Raw genomic sequence first — 20,828 nt, 5'->3', positions numbered from 1 at the left:
CACCCTGCCTCCTCCCACTGCCCTACCCCCTCCCTCCTCGCTTCTTCCCCCAACCCTATCTCCTCCCCACAGGCAATATCAAACCCTGCAACCCAAACTCTTCCTTTCCTGGAAGGAGGTGGCTGGGATGGAAGATGCAGTTAGGGTCTCTGTGCCCTTCTCTCTGTCAGACCTTAGCCAGACTGAGGAATGTCTAGGCTCATTCTCAGAGAATCCCTCCAGATATCGTAAGGGATTACTCTACCTGACTCAATCCTATAGCTTAACTTGGAATGATCTGTATTTAGTTCTGTCTTCTACCCTAATTCCATATGAATTTGAACATACCTGGCATACTGCTGAGCAGCGTGCCAATGAGATGCAGCACCAGGCTCCAGACAGACACCCAGTTTGAGCCGTCCCCAGAGCCAATCCTAACCCAGATTGGGTTTACCAACCTGGGGACCCCAGACTTTAGGTTCAAGACCACACGATCTCATGCCTGCTGGTGGCTCTAGATAAGAATAGCCACGAACAGGTTAATTATGAGAAGATCCAAGAGGTTTCTCAGGAACCCAATGAAAACCCTGCTCTGCTTATTTTCTACCTAACAGAGGCAATGACAAAATATATTAACACTTCTAGGGAATTGAGGCATGTGGAATTGAGGCCAATTCCCTAGAAGGACAGCTATTTTTAGATTCCCATTTTATGTCCCAGTGAACTCCAGATATCCATCACAAACTCCAAAAATTACAAGATGGTCCACAAACCACTCTAGAAGGACCTCATAGATGCAGCTTTTCATGTTTTTAACAATAAAGATGAGGAATTAATGACTCAGAAGGAAATAGATAGAAAACTAAATTCTCAGATGCTTGCCTCGGTAATCCACCAAGACGCTAATCACAAGCCAGGTCCCACCCCTCAGGGGCCGTGGCAATGCTGGGCATTAGTCCAAGGCCTGCTACAACTCAAAGCCCACCTTAATTCAAGGCTCTAGCCCTCCTGGGACCTGTATTAAGTGTGGCAGTACTGGACATTGGGCCAGGAGCTGCCCTAACCAGAGGCCTCCCCCTGCCTTGTATCCCAAGTGCAGACAATGGGGTCACTGGAAGATGGGCTGCCCCCAGTTTGGGAGACCCTTCTTTCTGGAACAGCCTTCTGCTCAAACCCCTCCAGCACTGGACATCCCATCTCTGTTAAACCTAACAGAATAAGGAAGCCCAGGTACTGTAGCCTGTGTCGCAGATGAGTCCAGGGACACGAGGGTGATATGGACAGTGTTTGGCAAGCGAGTTTCTTTCTTGGTGGACACTGGGGCTAGTTTATCTGTTTTAAATGAATATTGCATTCCACTCCTTCCTTAGTCTCTGTTGTTGGCATGAACAGCCTAATCAAAATGCCTAATAAGACACCTCCTTTACATGACTCCTTTGGAGATATTACTCTCCTGCATTTCTTTCTTGTCCTTCCTAATTCCCCCACACCCCTCTTTGGCAGGGGACTTCTCCACTGCTTGGGAGCATCTATCTCCATTTCCACCAGGGATAAAACATTGTAAGACCCCAGAAAGGTGTCTCACAATTCTACCGACCCCAGAAGCACGAATTCCACTCCAATCGATGCAAAAGCAGAGGAAAGTTTATTACATCTGCGCAGATGGGCCGTCTCTAAGCACAACAGCACCCTCTGGTGCAGTGCAAGAAGAGAGGCCCCGATCATCAACCGCACAGAGTATTTAAGGCTTAAAACCACAACATTAGCATATCTCCACAGCATTACAAAAGATCACAAGATAAACCACAGCATGACAAAACAAATCACAAGGTAAAGGGTTTTTCCAGGGTAAAGGAACAAAGTACTTGGGCAAGCACAAATACGGGGTCATCGTGACCAAAAACTTAGCATAGCTCCTAAAATAATTATCACATGCTACAAGTTTACCTAAAGTTCAACTAGCTCATGAAAGCATTTTGTAAGCCCAGCTATTTTGCACAGAAGCAAAACAGTATGCAGTTAGCTCAAGCAACTCCATTTTAACCCCATCCTGCCTTATTTTCTCATTCCCCCCTTTTCTTTTTGTCAAATTTTAATCTTAAAATTTAAGGGATAGCTGCATTTTAAAGTAAACTTTGGTATTGTTGAGTTAGGATCAAGGCGTGGGTGACAGACAACCTATCGTTAACAAACTGAATAAGCCTATTTATTATGCAGGGTCCAATGGTTAAAATTAAGAGTAATATTACCAAGGGCCCTGCGATAGAGGAAATCAAAGTTGTAAGCCAAGGGGATGAGTTAAACCAGCTATGGAACCATGACTGCCCTGCCTCAAATTGGCTCTGCCGTTGTTTTAGTCTTTCCCTTAATTTTGCCATGCTATCTCTGACCACCCCAGTGTGATCCGCATAAAAACAACATTCTTCCTTTAAGGCTGCACAAAGTCCTCCTTCCTTTAGAAATATTAAATCCAGCCCCCGTCTATTTTGTAATACTACCTCCGAGAGTGAGGTTAAGGATTTTTCTAATGCACTGACCGATTCTCTGTGAGAGTTAGTCGGTGGGATGGCAGATTGGAGCACTGGGGAGGGACAGTGGTATGGTTAGTCCAATTTCCAATAACAGCTATTCCCTCATAATAAGGGGGAGGTGAGGCAAGGCACAGCCAGCAATCCCGGGTCCTATCGGGGACTGAGCCATTTAGTGCTTGGAAGGCCCCATGTATTAGGTTGAGGAGCCTATCCCCCGTCCCAGGTAAGGAAGGTAAGGAGGAGTTTTTATGGCCTAACGGAGGAGGCGTTACCACATTTGAAAAGGAGGGTGTCAGGGAAATCGGACTGGACTGATTTTTGGCAGGCTCCTGACTGGACTGAGTTTTAACAGGCACCTGCCCAAGGAAATGTCTCCTCGCGAGATATGGGGAGCTCGGGCTCTTTTGATTTGTTAATACTTTATTTGGCCCAACTGCCATTTTGGATGGGGATGTCATTTTGAGTTTAAGCCTAAAATTGAGACAAGAATCCCGACCATCTTGGTAGAGGCAAAGGCTCCACTCGAACCCTCGGGCTGTGGTGCCCCATGGAGCCTTTTGTCCTGCTTGAGTAAAGGAGATTTCAAGTGGGTTGCACCACCCTTTTCGTTGCGAGGTTGAGCCACATTGGGAATTTAACGGCCACTGGTCGGGGGACCCATACGTCCGCCGAGGGGGGTTAGTTCTTTTGACTAATATGTAGTCCCACTTAGAGGAAGGCTTCCAGTAGGCATCCCCGGTGGTTTCACATCCCCATGAGCCACAATAGTGAGGCACCCACCCACAACGATAATGAGTTTCCCTGGGCCGGTGACTTCCAGGGCAAACGTATATCCCGTCTTGAAGGGCCAGTAGTGCCCTCTGGGTGTCACTCCCGCACCCGGGGCCTGTACCCGAAGAGTGTTGCTTGGGAGCATACAACTGTGGGTGAAAAAGATCAGGGGTTCCCCATTCGGGCCCAGCCCCCAGCGCTAACGCACAAAGGTCTACCTGGAGAGGATCCCAAGGGATGGTAGCTTGTACTTTGGAGGTGGAGTTAACCACATCCCCAGCTTGGTTATAGATTAACCAGGTAAAATTGTAAATTTGATGGGGACTTATGCTAGTCTTAACAGATTGAACAATTAGGGGGTACAGAATGAGGGAGAAAAGAACAATGAGGCGCAAGTAAGTCTTATCTTGAGGAGATTTTGGGTGCGTTGTCGTCTCCATTCCGGTGTCGGCTTGTTGGCAGGACTGCCAGTCCCTTGACTCTGATCAGCTGCTGCCCTCCTAACGTGAACCCAGGCGGCAATCCCGTCCACTTTTATTGCTGTTGGCGTGGTCAGTACTTCAGCGCGGCTCAGGAGTCTCGGTCAGATGCTTACGAGTGTAGACGATGTTCCAGCCTGGAACAAGTGTGGGAGCACAGGGCACTTGGACTGGTATACGGCAGCCAGCTGCTTCCCTATGTGCTCGCAAGTCAGCTACAAGGCACGGAAGCAAGTCAGCAGGGTAGGGAAAGTTGCAAAAGGGTGGCAGTATAAAAATGTAGTGTTATATAAAAATTATGTAGCAGCAATTTGACCCAGTCTCCAGTGCCAGTCTCCACCATTAATCATACGTTTTACCTAACTATATCCCCAGTACTTTGGCTACCGCTACCACCATCTGACTTACCCTATAAACACAATGTAACTTTCTATTTCCAACACCTGTGCCACCATCTGACTTACCCTGGAGACGAAAGCCGGCCCGGTGTCTGACCCCAGTACCTTTAGTAGTCCAAATCAGGGAAACATTGGCGCAATTCTTCTTCCTGGTTGATAAAGCCTCTGTCCATTTTGAGTTCCCCGTGGATAGTGGCGAGAGTGTACCTGCTGTTCTTGTGCATTGCCACCTGCTCCTTTTTCTTAGCTGCACGGAGTGCATGGTCCATAGCGATCAGCCCTGCCTGCCGAGCAGAGTCCTCGGGGGGGGGGGGGGTTGAAGGTGGAAACCCAGACCACTGTCCTCGTTTGGCCGTCTCCCACTGTTATCTCCGTTGAACTCCGGACGCTAGAGGCCCCTCCCAGACACCGCAGGGGGTGATGGAGCATTATCTATGGGAACCTGGGCAGAGCCCGCATCCCCAACACTATTCCTAACCGTGTCGGACCACACGCGTCCCAACGAGGGAGGGGCCGAGGGGCCGCTGTCGCCCAGTCTCACCACTCCGCTGCTGTCGTCTTTTCTCTTGTCGTCTTGCAGGGGCCGTTTCGGTCAGTTCAGTCTCGTGTGGCAGTCGTACACCACTAGATTTTCGTTGTTAGTCGGACCTTAGGCAGACTTGTCCTTTTGGGCACTTCTCTGTGCTCTTGTCAGTCTCCGGGGTCCCTGCCTACCCTGATTCTCCCTTACTCTGCTTCCTGTTAACTGTGGTGGCCAGGATCCTAGTTAGTTCCTCTTTTTTTAGCCCATCTTAAACTTCCCCTGTTTTAACTAAATAACTTTAACCCCTTCAGCTAAGCTCCTCAGGAGAGTCTGGCAGTAGAGTCTGAGTCTCCTACAGAGTTCCATTTAAGTATAGTAAAATTAATGTTAGTAAAACAGGCCCTGCAAGTCCTGTCAGGGCTTGTGATCCCAGTTATATGGAGGAGGAGGACGGCCAGTTAGAACGGGCCGGGGGTCCTTCCTCCTCTATTTCATCGGATTCTTCCTCCTCCATTTCTCTTCTGGTTTCCAAAAAGGGCACCGCGGGCCTTTTTGGGAAGCGGGGGATATAAGGTGCCCTTCTAAGGAGGCGGGGGGAATAAGGTGGTGGAATATCTTCCTGCTCGCCTGGAGGAGCTAAGGGTTTTTCAGGTTTGAGGGTGTCAATTCCTGTAATGGATAGAGGGTTGAGGTAGGGTATTTACCCTGGTCTGCAAGTTCCGATACTAGGGGTGTTGCGGGTAGGATCGGAGTGGGTTTGGGGCTCGACGCCACCCCCAGGGCAACTGCTGACAACTCAGAACTGGGCTTCATCCTCAGGGCGGTGGTGGGTATAGTAGGGTCGAGCTCTGCCACCGCCCTGTTGGAAAGGAGGAAAGGTTTTACCCAGTCTGGGGGGTTTTTCGCCAGGTCCTCCCACACAAAGATGTAGGGCACTTGTTTCGGGCGCCCTTCTTTACCTCCCCTGCAGACCTGGCTCTTCACCTGTAAGATAATTCGAGAGTCAAAAGTCCCATCCCGTGGCCACCCGATGTTTAAGGCTGGCCACTCGGACGTACAAAAACTTGTCCAGTTCTTCTTCTGCACTCTTATAGACAAGTTTTGGGCCCACTCCCGGACCTCTCTCCAATGACCTAGAGTAAGACTCAAAGGTGTAGTTAATTCCTGTCCCATGTTGGAGGGGAAAGGCAAATAAGGAAGATATATTAGAACACAGAAAACAACCACAACACTCACAAAGACACTGCGCGCAAAACCAAGACAAAACTGAAACCAAAACTTCCGACGGGAGCGGAGCGGCTGCCACCCGCCAGGCTCCCCGGGGAAGCCCTTCCCCACCAAGTGGTGAGAGCGATGGGAGCGGAGCGGCTGCCACCCGCCAGGCTCCCCCAGAATACCGCCACTGGAGCGTCTTCCAGGGCCTGAGCCAGGGGTCTTGACACGTCTGTCTTGCCTACTACTGGCTCTTTTCAGATACAGGTCCCGTACAGGCACAACTTCAAAAAGGCGCCTACAGAAACAATCAATAAAAAAATTTTTTACAGACTCACAGAAAACAAGGAACTTACCTCCGATTGGAGAATGGAGCGTGGGTCTGGGGTCTCGAATCCCGGATGAGCCCCCAAGAATGTAAGACCCCAGAAAGGTGTCTCACAATTCTACCGACCCCAGAAGCACGAATTCCACTCCAATCAATGCAAAAGCAGAGGAAAGTTTATTACATCTGCGCAGATGGGCCGTCTCTAAGCACAACAGCACCCTCTGGTGCAGTGCAAGAAGAGAGGCCCCGATCATCAACCGCACAGAGTATTTAAGGCTTAAAACCACAACATTAGCATATCTCCACAGCATTACAAAAGATCACAAGATAAACCACAGCATGACAAAACAAATCACAAGGTAAAGGGTTTTTCCAGGGTAAAGGAACAAAGTACTTGGGCAAGCACAAATACGGGGTCATCGTGACCAAAAACTTAGCATAGCTCCTAAAATAATTATCACATGCTACAAGTTTACCTAAAGTTCAACTAGCTCATGAAAGCATTTTGTAAGCCCAGCTATTTTGCACAGAAGCAAAACAGTATGCAGTTAGCTCAAGCAACTCCATTTTAACCCCATCCTGCCTTATTTTCTCAACATAAACCTTTATACTTCACATGATGGACTTTCCTCTCTCCACCCCAGCCTCCCTCCCTTCCCTTGGTTAATCCTGTAGTGTGGGATACCTCCCACATGGTAATCGCCACCCACTATACCCTTATTCACATCTCTCTAAAAGACCCTTCAAAAACTATTGCTGTTCTCCAATATCTTTTAAGCCCAGAAGGCCATAGAGGTCTAAAACCTATTATAGACCACCCCCTCTGAGCTAACATACTCACTCCCATATCAGCAGGAAGTAGCCAGAGAGAAATTGGCACCCCTTCTCCTTATCTGTACGCAGAGTCAGCATTGATGGAACAAAGACCTAAGCCTCAGTCATTTTTGCTCATTGCCCCAAAGATAGATAAACAATGGAATTGATTCCTTGCCCTTGGATCTCAGTTGAGTCTCATACCCTATTGTCTTTATACCCCACCCGCACATTCTTTCCCAGGTTCCCAAGGCCCAACACAGCCACCTGAAAGACCAGTTCCAGGAATTCACCTCCACCTACCCCCACACCCATCTTGAGCCCTCCTAAAATATAAAAAGGCCCCTGGGAGCGGGGCCGTCTGCCACGTGTTCCATCAGTATGCACACTGGCCATTGGTCACCCACCTCTATGAATTTATTTTCTCTGAATAAATTTATTCTGGCTGTAAATTTTTACACTGTCTCCTCTCTATTCTGCACCTCTTAACACTGCTCTTGCTTTATCTACTAAGTTTTGATAAGATGTATTGTTATCTTCATTTGTTTCCAGAGATTTTTTGATTTCTCATTCAGTAGCACGTTGTTCAATCTGCACATGTTTACATATGTTCTAGAGATTGAGTTGTTGATTTCTTTCTTTCTTTCTTTTTTTTTTTTTTTTGGACAGGCAGAGTTAGACAGTGACAGACAGAGAGAAAGGTCTTCCTTCCATTGGTTCACTCCCCAAATGGGTGCTATGGCCAGCGCACTGCGCTGATCCAAATCCAGGAGCCAGGTGCTTCCTCGGCCCAAGCATTTGGGCCATCCTCCACTGCCTTCCCAGGCCATAATAGAGAGCTGGACTGGAAAAGGAGCAACCGGGACAGAATCTGGCGCCCCAACCGGGACTAGAACCCGGGGTGCTGGCGCCGCAGGCGGAGGATTAGCCTAGTGAGCCGCGGCGCCAGCTGAGTTGTTGATTTCTAACTTTATTCCATTGTGGTCTGAGAAGACACACATTTTGTAATGATTTTGATTTTTTTTTTTTAATTGCTGAGACTTGTGATCTAGCATGTGGTCTATCCTAGAGAGTGTTCCATGCACTGATGAGAAGAATGTGTATTCTGCCACTCTAGGGCGAAAGGTTCTGTAGATATCCATGAGGTCTGTTTGCTCTGTGGTATTGATTAACTCTGTTGTTTCCTTGCTGATTTTCTGTCTGGTTGATCTGTCCATTGCTGAACGTGGGGTATTGAGGTCCCCCATTAGTATTGTGTTGGAGTCTGCCTATTAACATTTTTTTTAAGTATCCAGGTACCCTGTATAGGTGCATATACATTTATGATAGTCACATCTTCCTGTTGGATTGATCCCTTAATCATTACATAGTGCCCTTCTTTGTCTCTTTTAATAGTTGTTATGTTAAAGTCTATTTTGTCTGATGTTAGGATGGCTACATCAGCTCTTTATTGGTTTCTGTTAGCATGGACTATCTTTTTCTATTCTTTCACTGTCAGTTTTGTGTGCATCTTTGTTAGTGGGATGTGCTTCTTGTAGGCAGCAAATAGATGGGTTTTCTTTTTTAATGCATTCAGGCAGTCTGTATCTTTTAACTGGAGAATTAATGCCTTTTACATTCAAGGTGACTTGATTATTAATGACTTGGCCCTGCTATTTTTCCATAAATATTCCTATTGTTTACATTGGATTTCTTTGGTATTTCTACTGGTGGATTTTCTGCCTTCTCATTCTTTTGTAACGATGGCTGTCTTTCTGTGTGTAGCACATCCTTAAGCATTTTCTGCAGGGCTGGATGAGTGTTGACAAATTATTTCTGTGTGTTATTGAAGGTCTTTGTTTCACCTTCATTCATAAATGAGATCTTTGCAGGGTACAGTATTCTGGGTTGACAGCTTTTTTCTTTTAAGACTTGGACTATATCTTGCCATTCCCTTCTAACCTCTGTAGGGTTTCTAATGAGAAGTCAGCTCTGAGACTAATTGGAGGTCCTCTGAAAGTAATCTGGCATTTCTCTCATGCACATATTAGAATCTTTTCTTTATATTTTACTGTGGAAAGTTTGACTACAATATATCATGGTGAAGATCTTTTCTGGTCATATCTGTTAGGAGTTCTATGTGCTTCTTCTACTTGAACATCCCTTCCTTTCTCCAAATTGGGGATGTTTTCTGTAATTATTTCACTAAATAGGCTTCCTATTCCCTTCATTCTTTCCGTTCCTTCAGGAATTCCTAAGGCCCATATGTTGGGCCATTTGGTAGTATCCCATAGATCTCCAACACTGTTTTTTTCTATTTTCTTCTTGGTGTTTTTTTTTTTTTTTTCTGACTGTAAGATTCCCAAGCTGTAAGATTTCCAAAAACTCTACTTGAATATCCCTTTCTTTTTCCAAATTGGGGAAGTTTTCTGTAATTGTTTCACTAAATAGTTGTTCTAGTCTGTTCTCTCTTCCCACACTTTCAGGAACTCTGAGACCTGTATCTTGGGTCATTTGATAGTATCCTATAAATTTCCAACACTGCTTGGAAAGTCAGTTTTCTACTTTTTTTCCTGGCCTGGCTGTAAGATTTCCAAATATTTGTCTTCTAGTTCAGATATTCTTTCTTCTGCCTCGCCAAGTCTGCTGTTAAGGTTTTCTAACGCATTTTTTATTTGATCTATTCTTCATTTCTAATATTTTATTTTGATTTCTCTTTAAATCTCAATTTCATGGGAAAATTTTCATTTATGCCATGTATGGTTTTCTTTCATTTGTGAATTTGCTTCTGATTGCTTTTCACTAGACCCATGGTTAACTTTTTGAATTCTGCTTTCAGCATTTCCTCCGTCTCTTTATCTTTGCATTATAGTATTGAAATGTGTTCATTTAGTGGTTTCATGGTGTTTTCCTTATTCCTAGTTCTTGAGTTTTTGCATTTGTTTTTAGGCATTTGTGGAGTTGATTTTTGTTTTTCACTGATAATGGCTTTTGTCTTTGAGCTATCCCTCTGTGGCTTAGTTGAATGTCTTCTCTTTCAGTGAATACCAAGAGTTACACAGTGGGTGTGGCCGGGGAACTCTGGTCAGTCCTCCAGGGCAGGGCGAGTATCCAGGGTAGCACCCAGGTTGGGCGTGGTGGATCCCAGTGCCTGGGTGTTAGCCTCCCGTGTGTTCCGTGCCACCATATGAACCACACAAATGATCTGTGCAGTGTTCCCCCTGCAGTGACTTGCTCTAGGCAACCAAGGAGCTCTGAGTGTTGGAGCCACACCCGGTGATTGCACAGAGATCTAGCTATACCCTGCACCTTCTCATGTAACCACTGAGTCCCCGTGGTCTCAGCACATGAGGCTCCCACATCACTGGGGTCAGAGGTTTCTCTCTGCCCTACCCTCCTGTCCATCAACAGAGAGACAGATGTTCCCTAGACAGCTCCTCCTAGGTGTCTTGATCCTGGGAGGCTGTGGATGCCTCTTTGTCCTAGGTGGTTCCTAGACACCTTGCAGCCAGGCTCCAAGTCAGTCGGGACTGCAGATTTTTCCCTCTGCTGAATCGCACACATAGGCAAGAGCTACTGGCTGAATGTTTCCCTCTTCGTGCCATTGCCACCAGTACTGCCGAAAATATGGTGTCTTGTTTCAACCAGTTTCTGTGTGCATGCACAAAGTCTTCCACAGCTCCCACCCAAACCCCAAATGGCTCTCATCCATTCTTGGCTGGGCAGCAGGCCCGGATGTGGGGAAGTTAGGGTGAGATAAGCATGCCCCAGGGCTCCAGTCCTGACTCATGCCACACTCTCCCTCCCACTGCATCACCATGGGTTGCTGAAGTCCGATCTTACCTCCATCTCCAAGCTGCTGCCTGCTCTGGCACTCAGCTGCTGTAGTTGTGCTTGTGTTTGTGTTGCACATCCACACCCTCCACACAGGTCCACGGCATTCCTCTCCTCTTGTAGGATTTCTAGTGCAGTTTTCTCTCCAATTCTCCTGGGAGTGCACTTCCTACATTTTTTTAGTGTTGTTAAGTGTTTATCCATAGCCTAATGCAGTATGTCATTTCCTAAACTGCCATCTTGGTTTCTCTCCCGTGATCAGCTTTTTTGCTGGTTCTAATAGATTTATTTCTCTTTGGATTTCTTGAAATGGTTGTGCTAAGTGGGAAAATCTTATGATCAGTCATTCTGTGGGCTCATTTGTATGTTTTGATTTGTTCTTTTCTAATATTTTATAGATCACTTTATATATGTAATGACAGCTTTGCAGTTTCCAAAAATAATGGAATTCCTTCCAGTTCTTCTGCCTCGTCATTTTAAACAGCTCATAAGCTCACGTTCTGACGAAGTGTTGGCCAAGATAGAAGATATTTTAGGTACACATCCGTGGAAGCTTGGATTTAGTAAAGTAAGTAAGTATATCCTCAACATTTAGTAACCTTGCATAAAGCAAACTTTTGAAATTAGACAATTTTTCATTTCCTTTAGAGGAAAAAATATTGTGTAGACTTCAGTGTTTTATTTTTCTTTGTGTGTTACAATTAAATATAAACTTCTATAGTGCTGTAGTTCTATAGTTATAGTTCTTATGCAAGTATGAGGTCAATAAATTTATAAGTGAGAACTGAAACAAAATGGGTGACAAATTATCACTATTAATTTAATTACATAATTTGACAAATATTTTTCTGTAATGAAATCTTCATTTGTAACAAGATTATAGATATTAAGTTATGTTTGGCCAGTCCCTCCCTTCTGCAATGTACTTTTCTATTTTCTAGTATGAACTATTGAAAGCTTTAATAATTTATATGGTATAATCATAGAATCATCTGGTTTTTATTTGACATAATAACACTGTTTATAAATGAATTTATTCTTTTGTTTATTTGTCTAAGAGTACAAAAATACAACTCTGAGATTCCAATTCTTTTTTTTTGACAGGCAGAGTGGACAGTGAGAGACAGAAAGGTCTTCCTTTTGCCGTTGGTTCACCCTCCAATGGCTGCCGTGGCCGGCGCACTGCGCTGATCCGATGGCAGGAGCCAGTTGCTTATCCTGGTCTCCCATGGGGTGCAGGACACAACCACTTGGGCCATCCTCCACTGCACTCCCTGGCCACAGCAGAGAGCTGGCCTGGAAGAGGGGCAACCGGGACAGAATCCGGCGCCCCGACCGGGACTAGAACCCGGTGTGCTGGTGCCGCTAGGCAGAGGATTAGCCTGTTGAGCCACAGTGCCGGCCCTGAGATTTCAATTCTGAAATCAAATATAGTACTTAAATCTTGATAATACTTTGTTATAAGGTGATTTACCAAATGAGAATGCATTTAAGAAATTCCGAGTTAATTCTTAGGCCTTCAAGAATGTTTGCTGACCCCCCTCCCCCAGTTTGAGAATTACTGTAATAATTAATTTGTTCCTTCTGTAAAGTGACTATAAATTCAGTGTGCTTTGAAAGATATCATACTAGAATATAAGATTAGTATAAATACTTATTCAGTAGAAAATTAATATGCCTAATAGAGAAGAGAGGTGGAGCAATGAGCTGTAAGGGGCAGATAATACTCCATCATCTTCTTTTAAAAATATTTAAATCTAATGTTCTTTTCTAAATAGAAGATACTAAGAGAACTTTAGAGATCTAAAAAAATTATGCCTGTCCACACTTCAAGAATTCATTATATCAATTGTTATTATTAAAAATACGCATTGTGTCAGACCCATGCATTTCAGCAAGCATCTTGAGGCCCTACCAGTGTAGAACAGAGATGTGATCAGGCCCTCTCATGGGCTCGTTGAGCTCAACATCTTCCAGGTGAGGAATGGACCTTGCATTTTTCTTTCTGGTTAGCTGAATTTGAGATCATGTTAATAAAGATCCTAGAACCAGCCTTCTTCCCTTCTTCTTTCTCTCCTTCTTGTCTGTCTCCTGTTTTTAAAATTTCTGTTTTTCATATCTTTGTTTATTTGAGAAGCAGACAGACAGAGGTCCTGTCTCCTGGTTCATTCCCCAGATGCCTGCAATGGCCAGGCTGAGCCAGGGATGAAAGTGGGAGCAGGGAATACAATTCTGGTCTTCTATGTTGGTGGCAGGAATGCAAGTACTTGAGTGAGAACCTGTGTCAGAAGATGGAGGAGTCCCATATTCTCCTCCTAGTGTGATCATTAAGTGATACTGCTTCCCATCCTAGCAACAAAATAGAGGTTCACTCTGATGACATTCAACTGAGAGGTTCCAAACTTAGGGACACTAGGTGAGCATAAGGTAGGGATTGTCTTATGGTGGCTCCAAGAGTTTTTGCTAGGGAATAGGCCCCTCCTTACCCGCATGTCAGTGTGTGCAAGTCTTGTCTTCTGTATAGTCACTATTCTGAGGGAAGAGTTACAGTTATGCATTGTATAATGAATTTTTTTTTTTTTTTTGGACAGGAAGAGTTAGACAGAGAGAGAGAGAGAGAGAGAAAGAGTTATAGACAGTGAGAGACAGAGAGAAAGGTCTTCCTTCCTTTGGTTCACTCCCCAAATGGCCGCTACAAAGCTAGGAGCCAGGTACTTCCTCCTGGTCTCCCATGCGGGTTCAGGGACCCAAGCACTTGGGCCATCCTCCTCTGCCCTCCCGGGCCACAGCAGAGAGCTGGACTGGAAGAGGAGCAACCGGGACAGAATCTGGCGCCCCAACCGGGACTAGAACCTGGGGTGCTGGCACCACAGGCGGAGGATTAGCCAAGTGAGCCACAGCGCCAGCCTGTATAATGAATTTTATTCAAAAATGGACTGTATATACCATGGTGGCCCCATGTGATGATACTGCTTGGTGACAGCAAAACTGTGTAAGTGTACCCTGTAATGTTTGTACAGTGATGGGCTCATCTTAACAGTACACTTTTCAGAATATATCCCTGTCATTAAGTGGTGCCTGACTGAACTGGGGAGTTTCAACCTGGTTGCGATGTTCGGGCCTAAAATAGGAAAAGACGGCTTCAGTTCTCCCTATTTAGCAAGTAAACCACTCTCCAGGTATTTTATTAGTTTGTCTGGGTGCTGTAATAAATACCACATGCTAAATGTCTTCCAAAACAGAAATTTATTGCCTCATGTTTCTGGAGGCTACAAATCTGAGACCAAGGTGTGGGTAGGGCTGGCTTCTGTTGAGGCTTCTCTCCTTGACTGTAAATGATTGTCTTCTCTCTGTGTCTTCATGTGGTCTTCCTTCTGTACTTGACTATGTCCTAACCTCTTCTTATGAGAATGCTAAAGGCCTACTCTAGGGACCTTGTTAATAAGATTATGATCTCATCTAACCTTAATTACCTCTTTAGAAACCGTAGTTAACAAATATTGTCATATTCTGAGGTACTGATGTTTAGTATTTCAACATACAAATTTTGAGGGGATTCTATTCAGACATACATGGTATAGAGGGCTCAGAAATATGTCTCCATGAAGTAAAAATGGAACTGGTAAATGACCTCTGAGAGGATCATGGCTAAGGGAGTTCTGTATCTGTTCTGTAGCATTTGGACACAAAAAAGCTAAACAAGCCAGGAAGACAGGCAGACATTAACTTCCTAGTGCATACCAGGGTCTGCACAAAAAAAGTCACCATTGTTCATTATGTCACTTGGCTATTATCCTGTTTATATAAGCATAATAAGCACCTGTCTAGCCACAATTGAATAGCAGAATATATACTATATCTTTTTTTAAAAGATGGGTGGAAGAGAGATGTGTGGATGTGATAAGTAAGAGATCTTCCATAGGGAGAGACTTTTCCATAGTTCAGAAGATAATAAAGATTTAAATTAAAAAAATTAAAGTGTAAGTAATATTTTGATATGAGATGAATTGTGAAAGACATAACTGAAGTGTTGGAGATGGTGCCTTTAGGAAAGCTAGAAAAGGATAAAGCATGGGATTTCTATTTTTTGTGGTAAGCCTTATAGCATTATCTGCTATCTCCCTTTTTATTTATTTATTTATTTATTTATTTATTTATTTTTTGAGAGAGGCAGACAGAGACAAACAGAGCAAGAGTCTCATCCCTTGAATGCCCACAGCAGCTGGCACTGGGCTAGGCTAACACAGTGAGCTAGGAACCCAATCCACATGTCATATGTGGGTGGTAGGGACCCAACCACTGAAGTCATCACCTGTCTCATCCCAGGATCTGCATTAGCAGGAAGCTAGAATCTGGAGTGGAGTTGGTATTCAAATCCAGGTACTTCAGTGCAGGATGTGGTCTTCCCAACTGGTCTCTTAACTGCTAGGCCAAATACCCACCTGTCATTTGATCATTAAAACTGAATTGTGACAGCAGTTTAATGTGATACTTGGGATGACAGCATCCTATATTAGAGCACCAGTTTGATTCTAGTTCTCAACTGCTTCACTTCTAATCCAGCTCCCTGCTAATGTACCTGAGAAAGCAGTGAAAAGCAGTGAAGATGGCCCAAGTACTTGGACACCTGCCACCAATGTGGGAGACCAAAGTGGAGTTCTTTGCTCCTGGCTTCGGCTTGTTCCATCCTTGGCAGCTGTGGCTGTTTGAGGAGTGTATGAGTACATGGAGCATCTTTTTTCTCTATGTCTCCCCCTCTCTGTGTGTCACTCTGGCATCACAGTGCCATCAGTTAAAAATTTAGAAATGTGTTAAGTATATAGTTGCCTCCCCCCTCCTTTAGTTGGAATACTTATCTTTGTGGAACTTAAGATTGTTATCAAATAAGGTAGCTTTAGCTGTTCTAATATCCATCAACATTTATAAGTTTTATAAATCAACTTGGATTTAATTTTTTAAAGGTAACCTACAGAGAACTGAGACTTCTGCAATGTGAGGCAAGTTGGATGGCGTTTTGTCAGTGTAAGCCTCTTCTCCAGTTGATGACTGATTTGGAGAAGAATGCATTGATAATATATTCTAAGCTGAAGCAGATATGTCGAGAGCATGGGCACACATGTGTTGAAGAAGCTGACTTGACTTTGGAATTGTCAGAGCACATGTCTTTCCATGATGTTTGGCAGTCTCTGAAGTTTTTGAAGGATATTCATGTGGTGACCTATGAGAAGGGCTGTGTCTTTCTTTATGACCTTTACCAGGCCGAAAGGGGCATTGCCTCTTCAGTATGCGACCTGATGGAGAGACCCCCATGGCATTTACGTGTCGACGTCAAGAAGGTGCTTGCATCTATTCACAACACGAAGTCTGAGGACTCAAGCAGTGAAGATGCAGTGAAGGGAAGCAAACCTGATGACACAAGACTAGAAAGTTCTGTGGATGTGCTCGATACACAGGACAGTGAGGACCTTATTGGGAATAATGGTGAAGATGAAACTAATGCAGACATAAGTGATGTTCGTCTGGATCAGGATCAGGTGGCTGCTTTGGAAATGATTTGCTCCAAAGCTGTGACAGTCATAAGTGGAAAAGGTGGCTGTGGGAAGACCACAATTGTCAGCCGTCTTTTTAAGTATATAGAGCAGTTGGAAGAAAGAGAAATAAAAAATGCTTGTGAAGATTTTGAGCAAGATCAGGATGTCCCAGAAGAGTGGATTACGTTTACTAAGGAAAGTCAGCGAGAGGCAGACAAGGCTATAGAAGTTTTGCTCACAGCACCTACAGGAAAAGCAACTGGCTTACTCAGACAGAAAACTGGTCTTCCTGCTTATACCCTGTATCAGGTAAAAACCTTTGACATTTTTTCTGTAGATAAAACACTTCCCTTGAAGACAAACTTACCTCTTACTTGCATAATCAGTATCCTCCTTGTCCAGTTTTGTTTTCTGAGGTTTCAGTTGTTGCAGTTAACTGAGGTCTGAAAATTTTACATGGAAAATTCTAGAAACAAGCATTTCATAAGTTTTAAATTGCCTGCTGTTCTGAGTAGCATGATGAAATCTTGTGCTGTCCCTTCCTGCCCAGGATAAGAAATTATCCCTTTTCCCCATATATTCATGCTGCATATGCTTACCACCTGTTGGTCATTTATAGCCATCTGGGTTGTTAGATTGGCTATCATGCAGTGCCAGTATAGAGGGCCAGAGAAATCACCATATGTGATTTCAGCATCCACTAGGGATTGTGGAATGTATTCCTCAAGGAAAAGGGAAGATGATGGTGTCCATTGAATAGCTCCTGGGCTATTGCCTGTGGTAGCTAATCATTTAGACCAGCATTATTCAAAACTGCCAGTCTGTAATCTGTTCTTGGTTTGCAGTGAGAAATGAATTAGTGCCAGCAATCAAATCAGTGCATTGCTTCCTTCACTGAAAAAAAAAAAATTTTTTTTTAATTTTTTTTTTTTTATTTGACAGAGTCAGAGAGAGAGAGAGAGACAGAAAGATCTTCCTTCCGTTGGTTCACCCCCTAAATGGCCGCTACGGCTGGAACTACACTGATCCGAAGCCAGGAGCCAGGTGCTTCTTCCTGGTCTCCCATGCGGGTGCAGGCACCCAAGCACTCAGGCCATCCTCCACTGCCCTCCCAGGCCACAGCAGAGAGCTGGAGTGGAAGAGGAGCGACTGGGACTAGAACCCGGTGCCCATATGGGATGCCGGCGCTGCAGGCAGAGGATTAACCTAGTGAGCCACAGTGCCGGCCCTGAGAAAATCTTATTACAAAAGGAATGTCAGCTGTACTAAAGTGTGTGTTTAATGATATAGTTAGTTTATATCCTGCCAGAGACCAGCTCCAGCCAGTCCAGAGGCCCCAAGGTGTGAGAGGTATTGGCGCTCGAAGAAATGAGAGACACACTCACAGCAAGGCTGATGGTATGGCTCTGGCTCTCGAGCACCAGACTTTATTTTTATATCATAAGTCACATAATGATTCTTTTTTCTCACAATAACAAGTTTGTTGTCCACTTTTATCTAGTTACAATTTCTTTGATTTTCAAGGGCATATTCAGAGCGTGGGTTACAATCACAGGTATGAGACAGTGATTTTCAAAGGCATGTTCTGAGCATGGGTTACTATCAAAGACAGGTGAGAGATAATGGGCTGCCCACACAAGCCAAGGCTTGTAGTGCTGTCGAGCTATGCAGAAATTGGCTACCCAAGCTAGAATAGTACCTTCCTAATCTAATCTTTACTAGAAACCCCAAGTTCAAAGCAGGCCCTTTTAAAAATGTATCCCCTCTTTGCAGTTCTTTCTGTACCTTTAATTTCTTTATTGTACTTATTTAAAGGTTCACTTAGTTCTATTCTACAGTTTTGATATCCTAACCATTGTTGTATTTGTAGCATACATTGAATAAAAGCTCTAATAACATTTATCTTTGTTTAGTGGGAAGTATATACCAAGGAGCCTATTAATTCTTTTCCACAAACAGCTCAACCTTGCGTAAAGCATTAACCCCTTCTCCTACACTAACATTCTGCTTGATTAAAATTCTGCAAGGCAATGGACATTTTGAGGATTTTGAAACTAAGCGCTCTTCCCTAAAATTAGGAATACAGCAGTCATTAGCGGGACCACCAGGAAGCTCTGGCTTTCTTTTGCAGAGTGTAGTTCCCAACAAACCTAAAACCACCAAGAGGACTGTAGCTGTCCTCCTGCTGAGACCTTGTCAGCCAGCTGAAGTTGCCTTGGCCTCGCCAAGATCCTGACACAGTAGATCTTTTCCATGGGAACTGGTGGCGCCTGTACCGTAGTCCATAGACCATATTTTGCATAGCACTGGAGATGGAGGAAGAAGTTTTTAAAAAAAAAATTTTTTTTTAAACATTTATTTACTTGAAAGAGTTAGAGATAGATCCTCTATCCGCTGGTTCATCTCCAGATGGTCACAATGGCCAGGCTGAAGCCAGGAGCCAGGACCTTCTTCTGGGTCTCCTATTTGAGTTACAGAGGACCAAACACTTGGTGATGGAATAAGGGCATAGGCCTCAGCCATTTTAGTTTTTGCCTGAAAGTAAATCAAATTCCCCTATGGATTCCTTTATTCCTGCATTCTTTCAAGAGACCAGTTTAGTCCCATGGCCTGTACTCTTCCCCACCCCATCCTCTGCATTGTTTTCCAAGTTTGAAAGCCCACAAAAACCCTGTACAACCTAGCTCAGCTCCCCTCACTGCCCTTCCCACCAGACCCTCAGGCCACCCTAAGGTATAAAAGACCCAGCCTGCTGGAAGGCTGTGCTGTCTGCCACATGTTCACTCTGTGTACATGCCAGCAGTTGGGCCATTGTTGTGGATTTATTTCCCCTTGAATAAATTAATTTTGGCTATGAGTTTGTATCCTGTCTCTTCTCTGTTTTGCTTGCCTTTTCCTTACACTTGGGCCATGCTCTGCTGCTTTTCTCAGGCCATTAGTAGGGAGCTGAATTGGAAGTAGAATAGCTGGGACTCAAACCTGTGTCCACATGGGATGCTAGTGTCAGAGGCAGCAGCTTTACTGCCATGCCACAGAGCCAGACCCATGTTTTTTATTCTTTATAGAATGAAACTCCATGAGAGTGAGGTCTTTGGTCATCTGGTATAGTTCTTTATGTCCTCCATCTACAATAGTGACTGGCAAATTATAATTATATGGTGAAAATTTCAGATCAATTAATATCCTTGAAAAAAATAGTCTTGGCTGTAATTAACAGTTGTGGAGTTTAAATTTGTAAAGACTTGAGAGATTCCTCTATCCTTGGCCTACCATTTTTTTTTTTTTTTTTTTTTTTGACAGAGTGGACAGTGAGAGAGACAGACAGAGAGAAAGGTCTTCCTTTTGCTGTTGGTTCACCCTCCAGTGGCCGCCACGGCCAGCACGCTGTGGCCGGCGCATCGCATTGATCCGAAGGCAGGAGCTAGGTGCTTCTCCTGGTCTCCCCTGTGGGTACAGGGCCCAAGCACTTGGGCCATCCTCCACTGCACATCCTGGCCATAGCAGAGAGCTGGCCTGGAAGAAGGGCAACTGGGACAGAATCCAGCACCCCAACCGGGAATAGAACCTGGTGTGCCAGCGCCGCAAGGTGGAGGATTAGCCTATTGAGCCGTGGCGCCGGCAGCCTACCATTTTTGACATAGGGAACTGTTAGAAGATTTCTAGGAAGATAATAATTGAATTGGACTCTAAAGAATGTGGAGGCTCAGGTTAGGAAAAGGACATTTGATTTAGGGGGAAGGCCTCTCCAAAGGCATTGAATAACATGATCATAGCTGTGTGAAGAGGGTTTAGGTTGGCATTGCAGAATTAACTTGGTTTATACAGGGATTTTGAACTTCAAAATTAGTGTTTTGATATTGTGTCATTAAATCTTTGATTAACTGAAGTGGGATTATCAACACTTTCACAGGAGAATCAGTTGAAATTTGAGATCTTTTAACAACTGACCTAAGGGTAGACCTAGGATTTATTTTTTAAAGATTTATTTAATTGAAAAGTAGAATGACGGAGAGGGGGAGAGAGAGAGAGAGAGAGAATATCTACCATCCACTGGTTTACTGCCCAATGGCCATAATGGCTGGGGCTGGGCCAGGTGGAAGCCATGATCCTGGAACTCCATCTGGGTCACACACATGGGTGGCAGGAGCCCAAGTACTTTGGTTGTCTTCCTCTGCTTTCCAAGGCACATTAGCAGGAAGCTGATTCAAAAGCAGAGCAGTCTCAACTTGAACTGATGCTCTGAAATGGGAGTCTCAAGCTGCAACATAATCCACTGTGTCACAACCCTGGCCTCCAACTAGGATTTGAATTGAGATCCTGACCCCCAGCTTGTTGCTCTTGCCACAGGGCTTGCTGCACTTTCATCATTTGTTGTGGATTTTTTGGCACCTAACAGGGAAACTTGATTTTGGTTTAGTAGGGATCCTTCTAGGTTTCTAAACAAAAGAAT

General features: G+C 44.4%; 1 protein-coding gene across 2 annotated transcripts in view; it reads left to right on the top strand.

The window, feature by feature from the left end:
- The window catches only part of HELB (DNA helicase B), an 85,494-nt gene that overhangs the window by 21,953 nt on the left and 42,713 nt on the right, over positions 1-20,828 (top strand). The window contains exons 3-4 of one of the 2 annotated variants that reach the window (XM_062203282.1): positions 11,306-11,415; positions 15,809-16,687. In XM_062203282.1, coding sequence (XP_062059266.1) covers positions 11,306-11,415; positions 15,809-16,687 — 989 coding nt within the window. Of the gene's footprint in view, positions 1-11,245; positions 11,416-15,808; positions 16,688-20,828 lie in introns of both variants that reach the window. The other variant, XM_062203281.1, reaches the window with a different exon arrangement.

Source organism: Lepus europaeus, chromosome 10, assembly GCF_033115175.1.
Source record: "Lepus europaeus isolate LE1 chromosome 10, mLepTim1.pri, whole genome shotgun sequence".
Classification (NCBI taxonomy): domain Eukaryota; kingdom Metazoa; phylum Chordata; class Mammalia; order Lagomorpha; family Leporidae; genus Lepus; species Lepus europaeus.
The sequence above is the reverse complement of the archived record's forward strand: the minus strand, read 5'-3'. Positions and strand labels throughout refer to the sequence as shown.